At 36.5% G+C, this 18,913-nt stretch overlaps 1 protein-coding gene across 2 annotated transcripts in view; it reads right to left on the bottom strand.

The window, feature by feature from the left end:
• The window catches only part of Il13ra2 (interleukin 13 receptor subunit alpha 2), a 52,279-nt gene that overhangs the window by 10,390 nt on the left and 22,976 nt on the right, over positions 1-18,913 (bottom strand). For both annotated transcript variants that reach the window (XM_075957148.1, XM_075957149.1), the window contains exons 2-7: positions 16,410-16,491; positions 7,879-7,985; positions 4,491-4,605; positions 2,472-2,623; positions 1,344-1,497; positions 537-657 (exon numbers count right to left, since the gene is read on the bottom strand). In XM_075957148.1, the coding sequence (XP_075813263.1) occupies positions 537-657; positions 1,344-1,497; positions 2,472-2,623; positions 4,491-4,572 (509 nt within the window). In that variant the 5' untranslated portion in view covers positions 4,573-4,605; positions 7,879-7,985; positions 16,410-16,491. The remainder of the gene's footprint in view (positions 1-536; positions 658-1,343; positions 1,498-2,471; positions 2,624-4,490; positions 4,606-7,878; positions 7,986-16,409; positions 16,492-18,913) is intronic.

Raw genomic sequence — 18,913 nt, 5'->3', positions numbered from 1 at the left:
CATAAAATAATTGATCGTTTAGCAGAGCTGCCAGCTTGCCCTCCTTTTCTTCACCACGAAGGGCATTATATAGGTAACATACAGATTTGTCCCAGAGGCAAATTTGTCTAAGAGCAAGAAGAGTATTAACCTCAAGTTCATGTCATTAACTGAGTCACTCTTGATTTTCCAGGAAATAAAATTTTAAAAGGCTCTATGTTTAAAAGCTTCAGGAGCAGTTAAGAAACAGTGAGAAGATCGAGTTTAACAGAGAGCTGCTTTTAAAAAACTAAGTGAACAAAATGTACAAAAACTTTTCAAACTATAAACCCAGATATCTATAGGATACAATATTTCCTCATGTGTAGAAATAGTCACTTGATGCCTTACAGTATGCTCAGTCTGAAATTCTCACATAATTATGATTAATTATCATCATAAATATAACTTTGGTGAAGATAGTTGTTGCAGTTCAGTTGAAATATAGTTATTTGTACTGTGTGCTAATCTTGACAGATGTTTGCCCAATGTTGGATTCTAAGTACAAAAATACTTACCAGAAAAACATAGTATAGTTGGCATCAGAATGTGCTACTTTTCCAGGCTTCCAAGAGCAAACCAAATACTGCCAGTTATAATATATACACTTCATATCCTGAATTTTAGTTTCCAGGCTTCCTAGGAAATGAATGAACTATGAATACTTGGAAGACATAGTGACAAATTTTCTACGTAATCACAATGAAATTTTATTTCCTTTGGCCTTTCTATTTTATTTAACAATCAGCATAATGAGAAACTCTGCAAAAGGAAGCTATCAGAAATCACTTCACTGTTAAAGAGGATATTGCAAACCTGAAAACATGTGAGGGCTTATTTACTGACACTAGTTTATGTCAAAATCCTAAATTAATTATTCTAAGATGCTCTCAGAAATGGAGCAAATACCCATTCATGTTTAGTAATATGGCTCCATGTTGAGGACTCTACTAATAAGATGTAGATTTATTTAAAAAAAATGTTTGGGTACTGGAGTGATGGCTCAGTGATTAAGAGCACTCACTGGCTGCTCTTCCAGAGGACATGTGTTCAATTTCCAGCAACCACATGGTGGCTCACCACCACCTGTAATGAGATCTGGTGCCCTCTTCCTGAACACTATACACAATAAAGTGTGCACCACAATTTTTTTTAATGTGCTCAGAAAGCCACGGCACTAACAATAAAACAGATTCTATTTTGTGCCTAATTGTTACATGTTTTACTGTGTATATAATCACCTATACAGGGGTTAAGGAATTTATTCTCTACATGTTTTTTTTTTCCTGATAGAATCAAATGTGTAAAAGAAACTTTGTTTTGACCTGCATCTGATGTCCGATAAGAAGCTTCCATCCATGAACTTTCAACTTCTGATACATTTGTACACTGCTCTGATACATGCGTACGTATCTTTCCTTCGATGCCTTTGTTAAGATCAAACCCATCCTTGTGAATTAGATTCCTAGTAATGATAGTCTATTTGATAAAAAAGATGAAATACTTCCATTTTAAAAATACATTGAACAGTGATACATATTAGTAAGACTAAACAATTATTAAAATCTAATATAATTATTCACTATAGTGCCCAAGTTACATTTCTAACAGATATCACCTCTGTAGATAATATTATTTGATAAGGTCATTTGAAAAAAAAGACAGAAAACATTTAGTAAGGGGAAAGGCTCTGTGATGGGACCATAAGCTTTTTACGACTTGGAGTTAAATAGATAACTTTCAACAATGTGAGTATTGCATGGCTAATGATTTGTCGTTTTCAGATATAATCTGAAACTTTCAGAAATCCCATAAAATAAAATAAAAAAGAGCCTCAGAGGTACCTGACACAAACTGGACAATTTGTAAGTTTTCAAAGGATGAAATCATATATAATACAGTTTTATGTTTCTGGAATGCAGTTAAGCATTTTGCCTAAAACATCGTTCAATAAATAACATGGATTAATCATTGAAACTACCTTGCTGAATTATAGCACTGATGGGACACCTTCAACAACAAAGCTCTGAATGAATACAACTGTTATTGTATAGAAAATCAATAAGCATTCATTGAAACCTTCGCATACATAGAACAAGCAATGTCATGTTCTGTGATGTGTATGCAAAGATTTAACACATCAGGTATTTTGTCAGAATTGTAGAAAGTGAATTGATATAATAATAAATTGTAAAAGTACAGCAAAATGCATAAGTATTCTTGAAGCTTACATTCTAGGAGACCTGGTTTCCTTTGTTGTCCTCTCAAAAGTAGTCTTAGTACTGGACAAAAGGAAAATATTTTCCTGAGGATACACAGAAGCTCCCATGAGAGCTTTTCATGTACTGATTACAACAGTTAAGGCACACAAAGTGGTGGATACTAGAGTCAGTAATACAAGAAAACCTCTAATGAACAGCTCACTCTGCTGTTCCAAGCCTTGCTTTACTTACCTTCCATTTGTCACTATCACCATTTCGGTATTTTAACTCATATTCTAGTGTGCATTCCTTAAAGTTTTCCACAACCACGGGAGGTTTCCATTGCAAATAGAGATAACCTAGTAATCCGGGATCCACTATTTCAAAATCCTGAGGAGGATTAACTGAAATGCAATTAATAAAATATTTATATTTGTCCTGTATTTTATGACTAATATTGTTGAATGTGAATAATTCTCAAATGTCCGTTAGATGATTACTTAATAAAATTCTAGCATTTCTATAAGCTATAACATAGCTAGCAAAATGAATAAAGCACCGATAAAAGACTGTAACTGAAAATAATTTTTTCTAGCTCCTGACACAGAAAGACAATTATTACATGTACTCACTCATAAGTGATTTCCAAACATAATGCAAAGAAAACCAGCCTACAACCACAATCCCAGAGAACTTAGACAACAATGAGGACACTAAGAGAGACTTACATAGATCTAATCTACATGGGAAGTAGAAAAATACAAGATCTCCTGAGTAAATTAGGAGCATGGGGACTTTGGCGGTAGGGTTGAAGGGGGAGGAGAGAGGCAGGGAGAAGATCAAAGAAAATATAGAGCTCAATAAAAATCAATAAAAAAAACATAAAAAGACTGTATCTGGAAAAGCTTTTAATGATTAGGCTAAGTGAAGGGAACCCATCTCATAAACCTATATATCCAGTGATTTGGCAGGGTGGTGGTGGCACAGGCTTTTAATTCCAGCACTCGGGAGGCAGAGGCAGGTGGATCGCTGTGAGTTTGAGCCCAGCCTGGTCTTCAAGAGCTAATTTCAGGACAGGCCCCAAAGCCGCAGAGAAACCCTATCTTGAAAAACAACAACAACAACCAAAAACAACAAACAAAAAAACCCCAGTGATTTCATTTATACAAAATACCCTATTTGAAGACTAGTAGATTAGTGATCACCAGAGGCACAGAGTTTCTCTGGAAGAGAATGAAGGAATTTGTTGGTAGTAGCAGCTTCATAACCTTGTGGCTATACTGAAATAATAATGTCCAAATGCTACATTAGAAAAGTTATATAAAAATAAATCTGTTGAAGTCCATAATTTTTCTCTGTAGCTGTCCTTTTTAAAGAAACCACATAAGCAACATGTGATTATTGCCTCTCTAGGAACGATGGCTGCACAGAAATACACTCGCTATGGAATCTTTTTAGCAGACAAATACACCAGGATTTGTATAATATTACATAAATGGTAGTTATATAAATATGTCTAATAGTAAAAAGCAATCAATACTGATTCAGTATCTTGATACAGTCAGTATAAAACATGGTGATAGATGCAAGAAAAACATATTCCCTATGCCTGAGCAGCTTAAGAATTTGGAGAATAGGCATGTCTTGTGAGTAGTTCATGGGGTTAATTGAATACATAGTTCCCCACAGTTCATAATTATCTGGAGTTTGGCAAAGCAAGACTTTCCTATAAACTTTCTCTGTAAAAACTCGATTAGCACTATAGTACTGCCCTCATGCTAATGTTTGGCTAATTCTCTCTGCTGAATGTTGAATTTAACTTCAAGTTGACTAGGGATTCCTCTCAGCCTTTCCATTGAGAATGAATCTGTGTCAAATTCAATATTCATTAGACACTGAAAACTCAGATTTTTCATATACTTTAGTTTAAACTTCCCTTTTCTGGTTTATCCAGTTGTCATAGGACTCATGTTGTGCTAGAAGAATATAATTTTCAAATGCAAGAATATACTCTTCAAATGCTTAAGTTATTTCCTCAAAAAATCCCATAAAAGAGGTTTGAAAATTGCTGTATGATTTGGCATTTTACCTAAGAAAATGTGATCATTAGTTTATCTTCTACTTGTACATATACAAGAACATATTTTTATATCATGGAAATATTACTAATAATGTTATCTACTAGTTTTATATTTTCATGATAAAGAGTGAAAATACCATTCATATCCTTTAAGATGACTCCATTAAAAGAAATTTAATTTGTTCATTTACCTTTTATTTCCAAAGAAGGTTCAATTATTGCACAAAGAAGTAACAGACCCAGGCATCTGGTATCCACACCCATAAAAGCCATTTCTCCAGGACTTAGTGTGCTGAAGGCTCCACTCTAAGAAAGAGAAGATGACAGTGGGGCTTTATCACACTCAAATAATCATGTGGGTAAATGTAGCTAATGATATTTCTGGGAGTTCTCTGTGTACTTTCTACTGAGACAGGAAACTGTGATCCTTGAACCATGGAAATGGAAATCAATCTTGGAGTCAATGCAATAGCAACAAATGTGTTCTGGTCCTCAAATAATCAAAACCAACTCAAATAAAAATAATGGTAAAAGCTCAACCATACAGACTTATTGAGACTCTAATTAAGATATAGTGACTTCCAGAAGCCTTCTTCCTGAAATCAAAGCCAGAAGAATATCCCTACTAGTGCTTAGGAGAATCTTAGACCCTCCACCCTGTATTCCTAGTAACCACTTATTCTAGATGCCAACAAAACATGCTGAGGTATGCTACTTTTTACCAAAAAAGTATTTGAAATTATTCTACTCTTAAACTAATTTAAAAATCCACATGAACACCCCAGAAAACTAAGAAATTTGTTCTAGTTCTTCATAACTATTAAATCATCACTGTCTACTCTTAACTATCCCAGATATGCCCATTTTTGGCTCTCAGTAAATATCATAATATTTAAGCCTTCCTTACTTCTTCCCTCTTCCATTTACTCTTGTTTACAACTCTTAACTCTAATTGATCTTGTCATCAAGGATCTTATCCAGCCATTCCTACCTCCAGCACATTGTCCACACAACTCACAGGAGGAGTGATACATCTAAAGGGAAAATCGGGGCTTCTCCTTTCTCTTCAAAGCTGTAACAGCATTTCATTGTCACAGGACACAGTTGAGCTTTTTTAAACTTCAAGAACACTGTTTTTATGATCAAAATTTCAAGGATTAATACCTACAAATATCTACATCATTTTAAAATTTTTTTTCATTTTTAAATTATTTGAGAGTTTTATACATGCATATGATGAATTTTAGTCATTTTTACACCTATTTCCCTTTCCTAACCTCCGTCCCTCCTGCTCTAACACTCAACAATTCTTCCTTCTACATTCATGTCTTCTTTCTGCTTATGACAAACTGAGTTTAGTTCATGCAATGTATATGAGCATAGATGGGAGATTATTTACTGGAGCAGGGGTAAGGTATCAGTGACTACATTACCAAGAAAAATGGTACACTCCTTCCCAACCACCATTAACTGTTGTGGGTTGTTCAAGAAAAGCCAGTTTCCCCATCTTTGTGGGTCTTATTCAAATAGCCGCTTCTTCAGTGAGTTCAATGTCTATGCCGTATCCAGAAGACATTTTACTGTGTGTCTTGCCGTATTCATGTTCCTTTCCACTCTGTTTTCTGAGCTTTCAAAAGAGCTATACAGATATGTGTGCAACAACAACTAACGAAAAAAGAGGATATGAACTGAAAGAGAATAAGGAGACGAGGAGGGAGATTTTGTATGCAAGAAAGTAAAGGTGAAAGAAGAAATTATTATAATTTCCAAAATAGAAGAAATGGTAAAGGTAAGGAAATTTTACCATGCTTAAGTTTGCACATTTCTTTTGGAATCTCCATTCCTGGGACCAACCATTTCATAGAAAGTTGAGAATGAAAGTCTATGCATCTAAAGATCTGTGGACCACTTTTATTTTCTCCTTCACAGTTTAAGTGGAAGGTGGAGCTCTTCTCTTATTCCATCCTCTTCAACCAGTTTGCTTAAAACCTTCTAAAGTTAGTAAACTTCAACTGCAACCTATTAGAATCTTGTGGTCAAATCACTGGCTCTTAGTAGAAAGTTTTCAAGTCTTCTGTCCCATTTCTACCTACAGGCTGCTAAAATTAAAGTTCAGCTATTAAATACCATTTACTTGATCAGTCCAAAACACTTAAACAGAGAAAATAGGATAGATAGCACTTGGGGACATTTTTAGATAAAATCCCAACATAAATTTGTGACTTACACCTTGAAGCCAACCCAGACCTGTCGAAAAGAATACAAAGACAGTTCTATCATTGACTTCCTGGATGCAGGACTGTCACTAGAGCACTGAGACTGGCATTAGTACACTGGTTCCAGGATTTTTTCACAAGGTGTATTTGAAGACAAAAGGAAGGGGAAGTAATCAATGCACACATACACAATATTAAATGTCCATGACATACTGGAAATGTATCAAACAACTCATCTTGACAGAAATCCAAGTTTTTAAATGAAGAACTAACCGCCAAAGAGGAAGACTAGTTGTCCAAGTTCACACAACTTACCACTGGCAGAGGTAGGATCAAAAACCAGGTCTTTTTGACATCCTTTCCATAACTAGCCACTTCGTTTGCTTGTCCTACAAAGTCGGGCTACACCTATTGTATCAAAAACCTCCTCACACCCAACTTTCCACAACCTACTGTCCCTACCCACGCCAACTACCATACCATTTACTTTTCAACCACATTTCCCAAGAGAACAGAGGAAAACTCTCTCTCTCTCTCTCTCTCTCTATATATATATATATATATATATATATATATATATATATATATGTGTGTGTGTGTGTGTGTGTGTGTGTGTGTGTGTGTGTGTGTGTGCATTGAGTATAGGGACTTAGGGACTTTGTATGTTTTACCTGGTAATATCCAAATAAATTGTTTATTTTGCATAAGAACCAAATAGCAAGTCACAATTTCTGTCAAGAGAATAATATCTCCTACAATGAACCCTGAGCATTGTTCATTTTACAGGTATTATTTCACACAACTGTTAAAGTCAAGCTTGAACATTTATACTGTATTCATGACATCTTAGAAACCAGAGGCTAAGAAACTCAGAAGTTAAACAACATGCCTCAGGTCGTACAGACTGTAAATGCTGAAGCAGGGATTTAAATATAAATAATGTAGAACCAGAGCCATGGATATCAATTACGGCTAGGTATTTTCCATGCCTAAGAGCAATAAGAAAAGCAGCTTCCTGTTTCTACCCATTTGGTTTTACGTAACACTGTTGCTGACACAGTTTCCCATTGAAAGTCTCCTTTGGAATGGCAAACCTACAGTGATTTCCTCTTTTCAGCCTTCCTTCCGTACTTCTTTACAATAATACAACAAAACCCTTTGCTATAAGGTTTGGCCAAGGCTGAGGGTGAAGATTGAACTCAGTGATTGAATGTCTCCCTTGCCTGAGCAAGGCTTTGAGTTCCAGCACCAGCAACCACACACACGCACACACGCAGAGAGAGTCACTCATGCATTCACAAGCACACACACAAAGAATTGGCTGGATTATCCTTGCATTACTGGAAAAGCTCCAGGTACTTACCAATAATATGGTTTCTCAAGAAATGGTATTATCACAGGCAGTTATCACAAGCTCTCTTTGTCCTCTCCTCTCCACATTAGACACTAAATTGAATCTCTACTGTTTTCCTTTCCGCCAGATAATAAAGAACACAGAAAAACTTAAGGTAGGTGTTCCTGAAATAGCCAGAGGGCCAGGACAATGATTCCACAAATCACAAGCAAGAAAAGCTTATGGGTGGTGCTAAATGCCATCTAAGGCAAATTTTTAATTATGACAAAGTATTTTAAAGTCTGACAATTATTATTTGGGGAAAGTAATTGGTTTATAGCCTAGAAGTTTATTAGTATAAATAACCACCTATGTTTTATTGGTACTTAAACTACTGAGCAAATTAGAAGCAAATATCTTCCACCTATAAAATAAAGATAATAATACAAGTTTGGCTGGAGTTTCTTGATGTTCAAATTATATTACGTATATGCAAGTACTTTGAAAATAATAAATTGCTCTATAAACATGAAAGAGGGTTGCTTACAAGGATCTTGCCACTAGTCAAAACTTGAAGATAACTTGCTTCTATCTATTTATCCCCCCCATTTTTGATGTTTTTTATCTCAATGTTGACAACTAGGCACTTAAAATTAATCTCCAGTTTCAAATACTCTTGATGATCCATTATGCTGACTTTATTGATATTTAATGACAATAATTTCTTTTGTTTGTTGAGGTTTCAGTAGTGTATAAATAGTTTATTGAATCAGTTTAGCTCGTAGGTTTGGAGAATCATTGTTGCAAACAGTACGAGAGAAGTGATGTGACTGTCACAAGGCCACATGTTTGAGAAAAGCCATAGAAAAGGAAGGCAGGCAGGAGAAGGAAGAAACAGAAAATATTCTAAAGCAGTGGTTCTCAACATTTCTAATTCTGCAACCTCTTATTACAGTTTCCTCATGCTGTGGGGACCCCCAATCAGAATTATTTTCATTGTTACTTCACTACTATAATTCTGCTACTGTTATGAATTGTGTTTTCCAATGGTCTTAGGTGGCCCCTGTGAAAAGTTCATGATCCACAAATTGCACACAATTTTTCTAGTCCAATAATATATAATTTGTTGCTTTTCTATATTGGCAAAAATAAATAATTTTTCCTAAACTATCTAAAAATCAGCCTAGTTTTTTCTTTTCTTTTTTTTGAAATCAAATGACTTTTTTATTTATTTATTTATTAAAGATTTCTGTCTCTTCCCCGCCGCCGCCTCCCATTTCCCTCCCCCTCCCCCAATTAAGTCTCCCCCCAGCCCGAAAAGCAATCAGGGTTCCCTGTCCTGTGGGAAGTCCAAGGAACCCCCACCTCCATCCAGGTCTAGTAAGTTGAGCATCCAACCTGCCTAGGCTCCCACAAAGCCATTGAAGTTTTTTTTAAAAAGTAAGAGAATAATTTGCAAAGACAAATAATTATTTATTATAGGCAAACTAAATAGAATTAGTGTTAAAAAATTAGGTATTTTCTATTCACATTTCAAGGTATCTAAAGATATAAGCCAAGCAATTTATAACAGAACTTGGAAAGAATGAAAATGTTAGTTAATATAAGAAAGGAGAGAGAGAGAGAGAGAGAGAGAGAGAGAGAGAGAGAGAGAGAGAGAGAGAGAGAGAGAGAACAATGATTCCTTGATTACTTGTACAGCAGGTAAAATGAGAAAACAATTTGAGGCTCTAATGCCAACTTTGCCATATGACCTTAGAAAATGATCATAGTATCTGTAGTTTATTTAGCCCTTACCATGGATCAATCTCTGTACCAGGTACTTCATGCAAATTACCACAGCTAAATTTCTCAAATGTTGATAGCTAATTTTATTACCTCAATATTGCAAAAGAGGCACTTGAAGCTTAGAAAAAATACACTTTGGAAGGTCATAAAAACAATCAAAGATATTTATCGTTTTCTAAAGCTCATGCACCTTTAAACAGAGAACACAGTCTTCCAACCAGTCTTAGCCATGGTCCATTATCTTTCCCTAGGATGTTGTTCTCAATTGCATCAGTCAGTCTGCAATGCTTTTAGTGCTTCTTGTCATGGTTTTAGGATGTGACTCAAAAGTACTGCATTACTGGATAACTAATCTTCTTTCAAGGACACCATCCAACAAGTGTAAACTATTCATAGCTTCTGGATACGGCCATGACTCAGCATCAGAATCAGCATGTCTAGAAGTTGCCAGGTTTTTGAGACCTAATAGCGTGCTGAGATTGATTCATGCCTCACACATACAGCAGTCAGCCTATGAACTTTTGGTGAGTCAAATGTAATTTTGATAATAACATGTCTCACAGTAGATAAGCAAGTAAGGAATTCTGAATATGGTTTCACATACATTAAAACAGTAACTTTGAGCCACACAAATTTATCATGACTGCCACCAATCAAATAATGCAAATAGTTTCATACAAAAATAAGACATTAGGAATACTGGTACAGGCTGAATGATCACGGTAATTATATTTAAATTAAATACAGGTAGGATCTTTATTGTAACATATCATTTAAGCACTCAGTTAGCTACAGCATCATTATATTTACATCCCTGCTAAGATTGAGTGCTGATATAAATGCTCACTAATATTTATAGAATACATTCAACAAATCTTATCAACCCATAAGGAATCATCGTATTCTTTATTCCCCCTTTAGATAGATTCCCATATGGTATTCTGAGTTCATCTGGCAAGCAAGTTTCCTAAAGTGCTATCCAAGCTAAAGAATTTGCCTTTGACTTCCATAGTATTATCTAGGTTCAAAGCATACATTCAAAAATCATCTCACACATTTCAGCATCTGTGCACAATTTACATAATTCAAAATCTGTCTCTAATTTAAGCAGATGAGAACTTTGTTATTTTATAATCCCACCCAACAAAGCAATAAAACACTTTTCATAATAACCCTCTAAAGATGGTGGCTATATGCTTTTTATGTAGGGCATCAATTTGAAAAAAATTCTTAAAAATCAGTAAAGTATTAATTTAAAAATACCTTTTAGCTGAAGAGAAAAGTACTGCCTTGACAGAGATCACTGCTCAGGATATAACAAGCAATCTTTCTCTCTCCTCCCTTTTTCTATCTTTATCCCCTCCTCTACTTCTCCTCCTCCACACTCCTCTGATGCTTTCAAAGGCTAGTTCGTAAATATCGTGTCCTGTACCCAAAACATTCACATCATGCAACTACTTCAAAGGCAAGGAATAGGCTGTCATCCAGCACCTCAATAGTCATTACAAGCACAATGCACAATGTGCAAAAGTAGGTTTTAGAATCCTTACTTATTATTTTGCCAGTCTGTTCTTTCATGTCTACAAGATACAGGCTGAAAGAACATGGGACTGGTATTTACTAGATCATAATATATTGCATCATATTATGCCTTCAGTTAGAGAAACAAATGTTTGCAAATACAATTAAGTATTTATATTATATATCTATTATACAGAAATTAATTTTAGGAGCCTATTATCTGCCACATACTGTTATAAGTACTGGAGATACAGCAATGAACAATAAAAAACAGTATTTACCTTCACTTCTTGTGTTGGAGGCAGATAATGAAGTCATCAAATCTTTATAAATTGTGCAAAAGCTTGGTATTAAGAATGACAATGATGGTGGTTCATTTTTGATAGGATGATGAAGGAATGTCTCTCAGAGAAAGTGACATTAAGATTCTCAGGGAGGGAATTAGCCAGAGTAAGATATATGGAAAGAATTTCCCAAGGAGAAGAAATCGCACAATCTAAAGCCCCATAGCAGTAATAAGCTTAGGCTTAGTAGTTCCAGGAATAGCAAGACCAGCGAGACAGAGAATAGGAAAGGCTGATTTGATATTGTGGTTTGGTATGAGGTGTGTGTGTGTGTGTGTGTGTGTGTGTGTGTGTGTCTGTGTCTGTGTGTGTATGTGTTTAATGCTGCTTTGCTTTTAGAAATAAGGTTTCATGTAGCTGGAACTGTTCTTAAACTTGCTATATAGTGGAAGCTAGCCTTGAACTCCTTATACTCTTGTTTCCACCTACCAAGTGCTGGAATTAGAGGGGTTTGCCATCATACCAGGCTTGAGAATAGGAAAGGTTGGAAGATAATTACATCTACTTAGACATGGCAGGGGGTGTCACAGTAGTAAATATTTTATTTACTTGTAGTGAAACATGAAGCAGCTGGAGAGCTATGAGCATATTGATATGACATAAATTATATTTTTCTTTAATTATGTATGTATTACTGTATACATGCACATGTGCATGGTTTACATGTATGTGTGTACACATATGTGTGGAGGCCAGAGAGTGACATCAGTTATCTTCCTCAGTCACTCTCCATTGTAGGTTTTGAGACAGAGTCTCCCACTGGATCTGGATCTTGCCAATTTGTCTAGTCTGGTTGGCCAGGAAAGCCCAGGAATCCTGCTCTATCTGCTTTCCCAACACTGGTATTACAGACCCATGCCCATATCACATAGGTGCTGGGGTCTGAACATAGATCTTGATGCTTGTACAGCAAGCATTTCAATGATGTCACCACCTCCCCAGCCTCATAAATTATATTTTAAAAGACCATCACATAAAAAGATACTGTAGAAGCAATGACTCATGGTAAAGCACTTAGTGAATTGGAACAGGATGACAGCAATGGCGATACCGGAATAATTTAATAGTGTATTGGGGGTAGACTATCAAAGGAAAATGCCTCTATTTTGGCATAGGCAACTGATAATTACTTCTGGGGCCTGAGGGTGAGAATTAGGAGTTCAGTTTGCAATACTTACATTTAATCTACCAGAATAATAATGGTAGAAGTAAGTGAAGAGTTGACTTTGCAGAGTAAGGGAAAACCATTGCTGTAAGTACAAATTTGAGAGCCATGGAAGTACTGAAAGTACTTTGGCACAATGGAAGTTACTTATAAGATACTGTAGATGAGGTAGTGTTGACATGTATGGTAGAGGAGGATCGTGGACTAGAACCTTCAAATATAGAGAAGGTCAGTGTATAAAGAGGAAGGTACAAAGGACATGAAGCAGAGGCCAAAATGTCAGAGTTGGTGGTGTCCCACTTTTTTCCAAGTAGAGAAACTGTTTCCAGGACCAGTACAATGACAGGCAGTGTCAAAAGGTCCTGCTAGATGAAGTAAGATGGGACTTGGGAATTGTTTATTAGATTTAGCAAAGAGAAACTGAAAGGTGCTCTCTATAAATGAACTCATGCAGTAGAATGGCTGAATCACAACAAATTAAAGAGAGTTCAAAATAGAATGGGGAGGCAAAATTTGAAGACAATAAGTACACTTAACTCTTAGGAATAGAAAAGAAGGGACAGGGCTATAAGTGGGATCAGGATGCATGATCAGAAATCCACAAGAAATCAACAAAAGTTAAGAAAAGGGAATGGGAAACACGAAGGATTTTCCCTGTTTTTCACACAATTAGAGTCATACAAATTATTTCACCTCTGGCCATCCAAATCTGTAAGCATTTCTCTCTACCAGTAACCAACCAGTTACCTAACAGAGAGCATCTGGGTGTCCTCTGATTTATTTCAAAAAGCATGGCAAGTTGAGGGCTGCTACAGCTTACCTACAAATCAGGGCTCTGATAGCCTCCTTCTCGAGTTACATTCATTTTCTATCATAGCTCACAAAAGCCAGGAAACATCGCTTAAATGTCTTCGTTCACTACAAATAATATTATGGAATATGCAGATGAATAATTTGGTGATTTGAATGGCATGTGAGACAGGTCACAGAGCTCCCCTGCCTTCTCCAGGCACCACCACATATTCAGCTACCCAGAAGCACCCTGACCCCAAATCTTTGGGCTTTGTGAAGGCTTTAGAGCAGGGGCATGATTGATTAAATTGTTGGCCATTAATGCCCAAATTAACTTTTAAATTTGTCTTTTTTTCCCTGCGCATAAGACAATGGCATCTGTGTGGGGGAGATGAGTCTTACCTCTTAGCAGAGAACAAGAGTTGTCTTCCAGGAAGGTAAGTCTTGAAACAAAGATCCTTTACATCAAAATGAGCATATATGTAATAAAGGCACACTTTCTCTCATGTGTGAAATCTAGCACAGAAAAACAATGACATGGAAGAGGAAGAGGAAAGGTGACTATTATGTAAGTATAAGAGTGAGAGGAAGGGGGACAAAAGAGGGTGAACGTGGTGTAAATATGATGAAAATTTGTTATATGTATGTATGTATGAAAACAGAACAATGAAGTCCACAATTGCATACAACTGATACATACTAATACAAATTTGAAAACAAGCATAGCAGCATTGTTTGTAATAGCCAGAACCTGGAAGCAACCTAGATGCCCTTCAATGGAAGAATGGATGAAGAAAGTATGGAATATATACATAACAGAGTACTACTCAGCAGTAAAAAACAAGGACTTCTTGAATTTTGCATGCAAATGGATGGAAATAGAAAACACTATCCTGAGTGAGGTAAGCCAGACCCAAAAAGAGGAACATGGGATGTTCTCACTCATATTTGGTTTCTAGCCATAAGTCAAGGACATTGAGCCTATAATTAGTGATCCTAGAGAAGCTAAATAAGAAGGAGAACCCAAAGAAAAACATATAGGCATCCTCCTGAATATTAACTTTCATCAGGCAATGAAAGGAGACAGAGACAGAGACCCACATTGGAGCACCGGACAGAAATCTCAAGGTCCAAATCAGGAGCAGAAGGAGAGAGAGCACGAGCAAGGAACTTAGGACCGCGAGGGGTGCAACCACACACTGAGACAATGGGGATGTTCTCATGGGAACTCACCAAGGCCAGCTGGCCTGAGTCTGAAAAAGCCTGGGATAAAACCGGACTCTCTGAACATAGAGGACAATGAGGACTACTGAGAACTCAAGAACAATGGCAATGGGTTTTTGATCCTACTGCACGTAGTGGCTTTGGGGGAGTCTAGGCAGTTTGGATGCTCACCTTACTAGACCTGGATGGAGGTGGGTGGTTTTTGGACTTCCCACAGGGCAGGGAACCCTGATGGCTCTTTGGGTTGACGAGGGAGGGGGACTTGATTGGGGGAGGGGGAGGGAAATGGGAGGCGGTAGCGGGGAAGAGACAGAAATCTTTAATAAATAAATAATTAAATTTTAAAAAAAAGAAAACAAGTGCATCCTATCATACTATGAGAGTCCCATTCAGTCACTAGTAATGAGGTCAATCCTTCTTCATATCATGATCAAAGATCATGACAAGGACACTCAAATTTTCAGATTTTCAAAATTAACAAATTCCTCTTTGATAAGTTTTCTACGCATTGCAGGATTTACATTTGTGAGGAGATCTCTCATTATTTATCTCTTTAAAATATGGACAGTGACCATCTCATGTAAAGGCTTGCTCCCATCCTACACTTCCTTAGATTGTTCAAACACACACACACACACACACACACACACACACACACACAAAAAATCACATTTAGTAACAGGTATTCAGTATTTGAGAGGCTCATGTCAGGGTAATTTAGGATTATTTATCAAAAGGTATCGTGAAAAGTATGAGCATTTGTGTGAGGAGACTAGAATCTTCCATCGTTTGAGTTGGTAGCCTGGCTCAGTGTATAAGTGCATTGCATACAAGTCTGTGGACCTGAATTCAAATCCACAGAACACATGTCAAAAAATTGGTTTTGCTGTTCTCTAATCCCAGTGCTATTACACAGAGATAAGCAATGGAGGCAGGGGAATTCTTGGATGTTCCTGGCCTTATTCACCTGGTGTCTGTAGTGGCAAACGACAAAAGAGAGACCCTGATCTCAAACAAGGTAAAAGGCAAAGGCTGAAACTCAAAATATCCTCTGTCATCCACATGGGTACCATGACAAACATGCATCCACACTCACAAATATGAATGCACACATATATCATACATATTCATATATCATGTACACTTATGCACATACATATATGAACATGTGTAGATATGCATGCATTCATGCACACACACACACAGACAGAGACAGAGAGAGAAACTACCCCAGTTTATTTCACCAGTGTTTACCAACTATTTCCCATTTGTTCAAATTATTTTGTTAAGCTGTGTTGACTTATTGTATTTTTAATAAATAGTGTTATTTTTATAAACTTGAGGCCAACATGATAGCTCAATGAATAAACGTGCTCACTGCCAAACTTGATGACTCTATAGGAGTGTAGTGGTATAGCCACACCTATACACACACAAAATACAGATAGATAGATAGATAGATAGATAGATAGATAGATAGATAGATAAATAGATAGATAGATGGACAGACAACAAGATAAGATAAGATGTTAAAATATGATAAGATAAGATAGAAAGGTTGGCTTGGCACTTAAAAGTCCTTACTGTGTAGTCCTAATGACTAGAGTTTGACTCTCAGCACCCTTGTTACTAGCTAAGCATCCTTAAAAAGACTTAACACTAACTTGGATTCAAAAAGGCATATACATATACATAAAGACAAATAACAAAGAAATAAATAAATAAACCTACCATTTTCTTACAATATTGATCATCTCTATTTTCTGAATGCAGTCCAAAATTTCATTTGCTTTCTTCTATGTATGTTTTCTGTAGAAAACCATGAGAAACAATTTTAACTACACTTTACATAAATGCTTTAAAAACATTTGCTGACTGAAATAAAATTGAAGGTCTGAACCAATAGAGCAGCAGAAGTAAATTCTGAATTAGAAATCAAGAACAAGAACAAATAGTACCTGTGTCCTACTAGACTTTGTCCCCCCCCCTTCTTTTTTTTTTTGGTGTCTTGAAAACACTCAGGGATAAAAGAATGTAGTAGAACACAGTCCCAAAGAGTTCTAGTAAGTGTATTCCTGTAGGCAGCATTAGGTCTGTTCTGATTAAGCCTGGAATGCAAAATTTGGAGAGTCAGACTACTTCAGCTCCTTGCTGTTGTTTTTTTTCTCCTTCCTCCTGCATTATGATCCTCAAGCTGCCTTCTCTTGCTTTGTCCTTTCTGACTTTCTTTTCTCCCTCTTTCCCTTGTTTTTTTACTCAGCGTATAAAGCAGATACTTACCCGGGCAGTTGTGGCACAGGCCTTTAATCCCAGCACTCAGAGGCAGAGGTAGATGGATCTCTGTGAGTTCGAAGCCAGCCTGGTCTACAAGAGCTAATTCCAGGACAGACTCCAAAGCTACAGAGAAACCCTGTCTCGAAAAAACAAAAAACAAACAAACAAAAAAAGGACTTTATACAGTCGGAAGCTATGGATGACCAGTCCTATATTCACTTAGAAGATTTATCAAGACACATAACAGGATGAGATACAATAGGAAGATAACCCCAGATGTTGAACACACCAAATATATGGAATTTCAAGTGTGGTCAAAGGACACAAAGGCCCAGTTAAGAAAAAGCACTGTAGACAGAAACTTAGCATACCAACCCATGTCTTTGCTGTGGGTCACTCAATGTTATCAGAATATCCTCTGGCTTAGAGATTGCCAAGAGACAAATTTTCAATGATCCTCCGGTTCAGCTCAACATATTTTTGCCTGGCACCAGTGCTGCCCATTTCCACACCATTGGGCCCTCATCATTAACCTCTGTGATCTGTTCATCAACTCAATAGCTGGATGGATATCTGTCCTGACCCTTCACAATGATACTCTAAGTTGCTTTTTTACTCCTATTGTCTCGTTAAACCTTTTAAAGGTTTTGATAATTTGTAGGTATGTGATTTGAATGTTATGAATGCTAACAGTCAATTTGAAATGTAATGAAAATTTGCAATTTTCTCTTGTCATGAACCCAAGTCAAACCGAGAGTATTCAGATAAGTAAAGCTGGTGTAGCCAATGTAGCTTGTGAATCTACTGGCATTCAATAAATCTAACATCATGGAAAAACACTGACCTGCATTAGTGGTAGAATTTACTGACAAATCTCATATTTCTCTTTTCTACCAGTGGATGCTGATATATATTTGGATAACTTGTTATCCTTATTTTTTTCAAAACTAAGGATGCCTTTCTTTTGTTTTTCAAATTTTGGTCTTACAAGTTTTCACTTTTAAAGCCAGGCATTAAGTTCCCAAAATTGCTCTAAATCCTCTAATTTGCTACATACCCCAGCCTAGCTTCAAACTCATGATCCTTCTGCCTATGGTGGCTGAGATTACAGAAATAGACCTCCAGGCCTGGTAAAATGTTTCTTTTTGATACAATTTTTATTAGTACTTTCTCTTCAGAAGAATCATTTCCATATTTATGTTGCAGATTAAGTCATATTTCAACCCTAAATTTTCTCTTTTAAAGTTATTTTTATTCATTTTTAGCCAGAGCTTTCTCATTTCTGGGCAGACTGAAAACCTTTATTGCAACAAATTCCCTTATTTAAAAGTACTAATGCTATGCATCCCTCCCCCACAAATTTAAGAGCTATAAATGAACATCTTAATCCTAAGCAACAGGTCTACTTGTATGTATTGTCCTTTTTGACAGCTGTGTTGAACCTATGCCTGACACTTCCCTAAGTGAAATTAGAGTTTTTTTTCATCAAAATAAACCCCATAGTTTCTGTTTGTATAATATTTGCCTAAATCCAACTTTGCTTACGGTACTAGTGCTGACATGGTCATGGGCGTGTATCCAAATTAAATCAAATCATGATTTTAGGCATTTCCTGAGCTTCCATCTCGCACCCAATTCTGAAAACAGACAAGGCATAGTATTTCCTGGCCTTGTTTCTATTGATGGAACAAAGGAAAATAATTAAGAATTATAATGTATTATAATGTATGGTTTTCATTTGTTACCAGTAGAAAGATGACTTATCTTTGGAGGTGATGTGGCTGAGATTACAAGCCATCAGCTTCAGACACTGTGGAAATCAAGCATACATAGATGGGTACATAGCCAGGTAAAATGAAGACCCGTATTTGAAGAAGGTGTTTCACACTGTCCTTTCAGCTCCATGAAGCATGTTATTAAATTTCTTGACTAGGAGATGCAAATGGCAGCATTACCT

This window comes from Microtus pennsylvanicus, chromosome X (genome assembly GCF_037038515.1).
Source record: "Microtus pennsylvanicus isolate mMicPen1 chromosome X, mMicPen1.hap1, whole genome shotgun sequence".
Lineage (NCBI taxonomy): Eukaryota > Metazoa > Chordata > Mammalia > Rodentia > Cricetidae > Microtus > Microtus pennsylvanicus.
The sequence above is the reverse complement of the archived record's forward strand: the minus strand, read 5'-3'. Positions and strand labels throughout refer to the sequence as shown.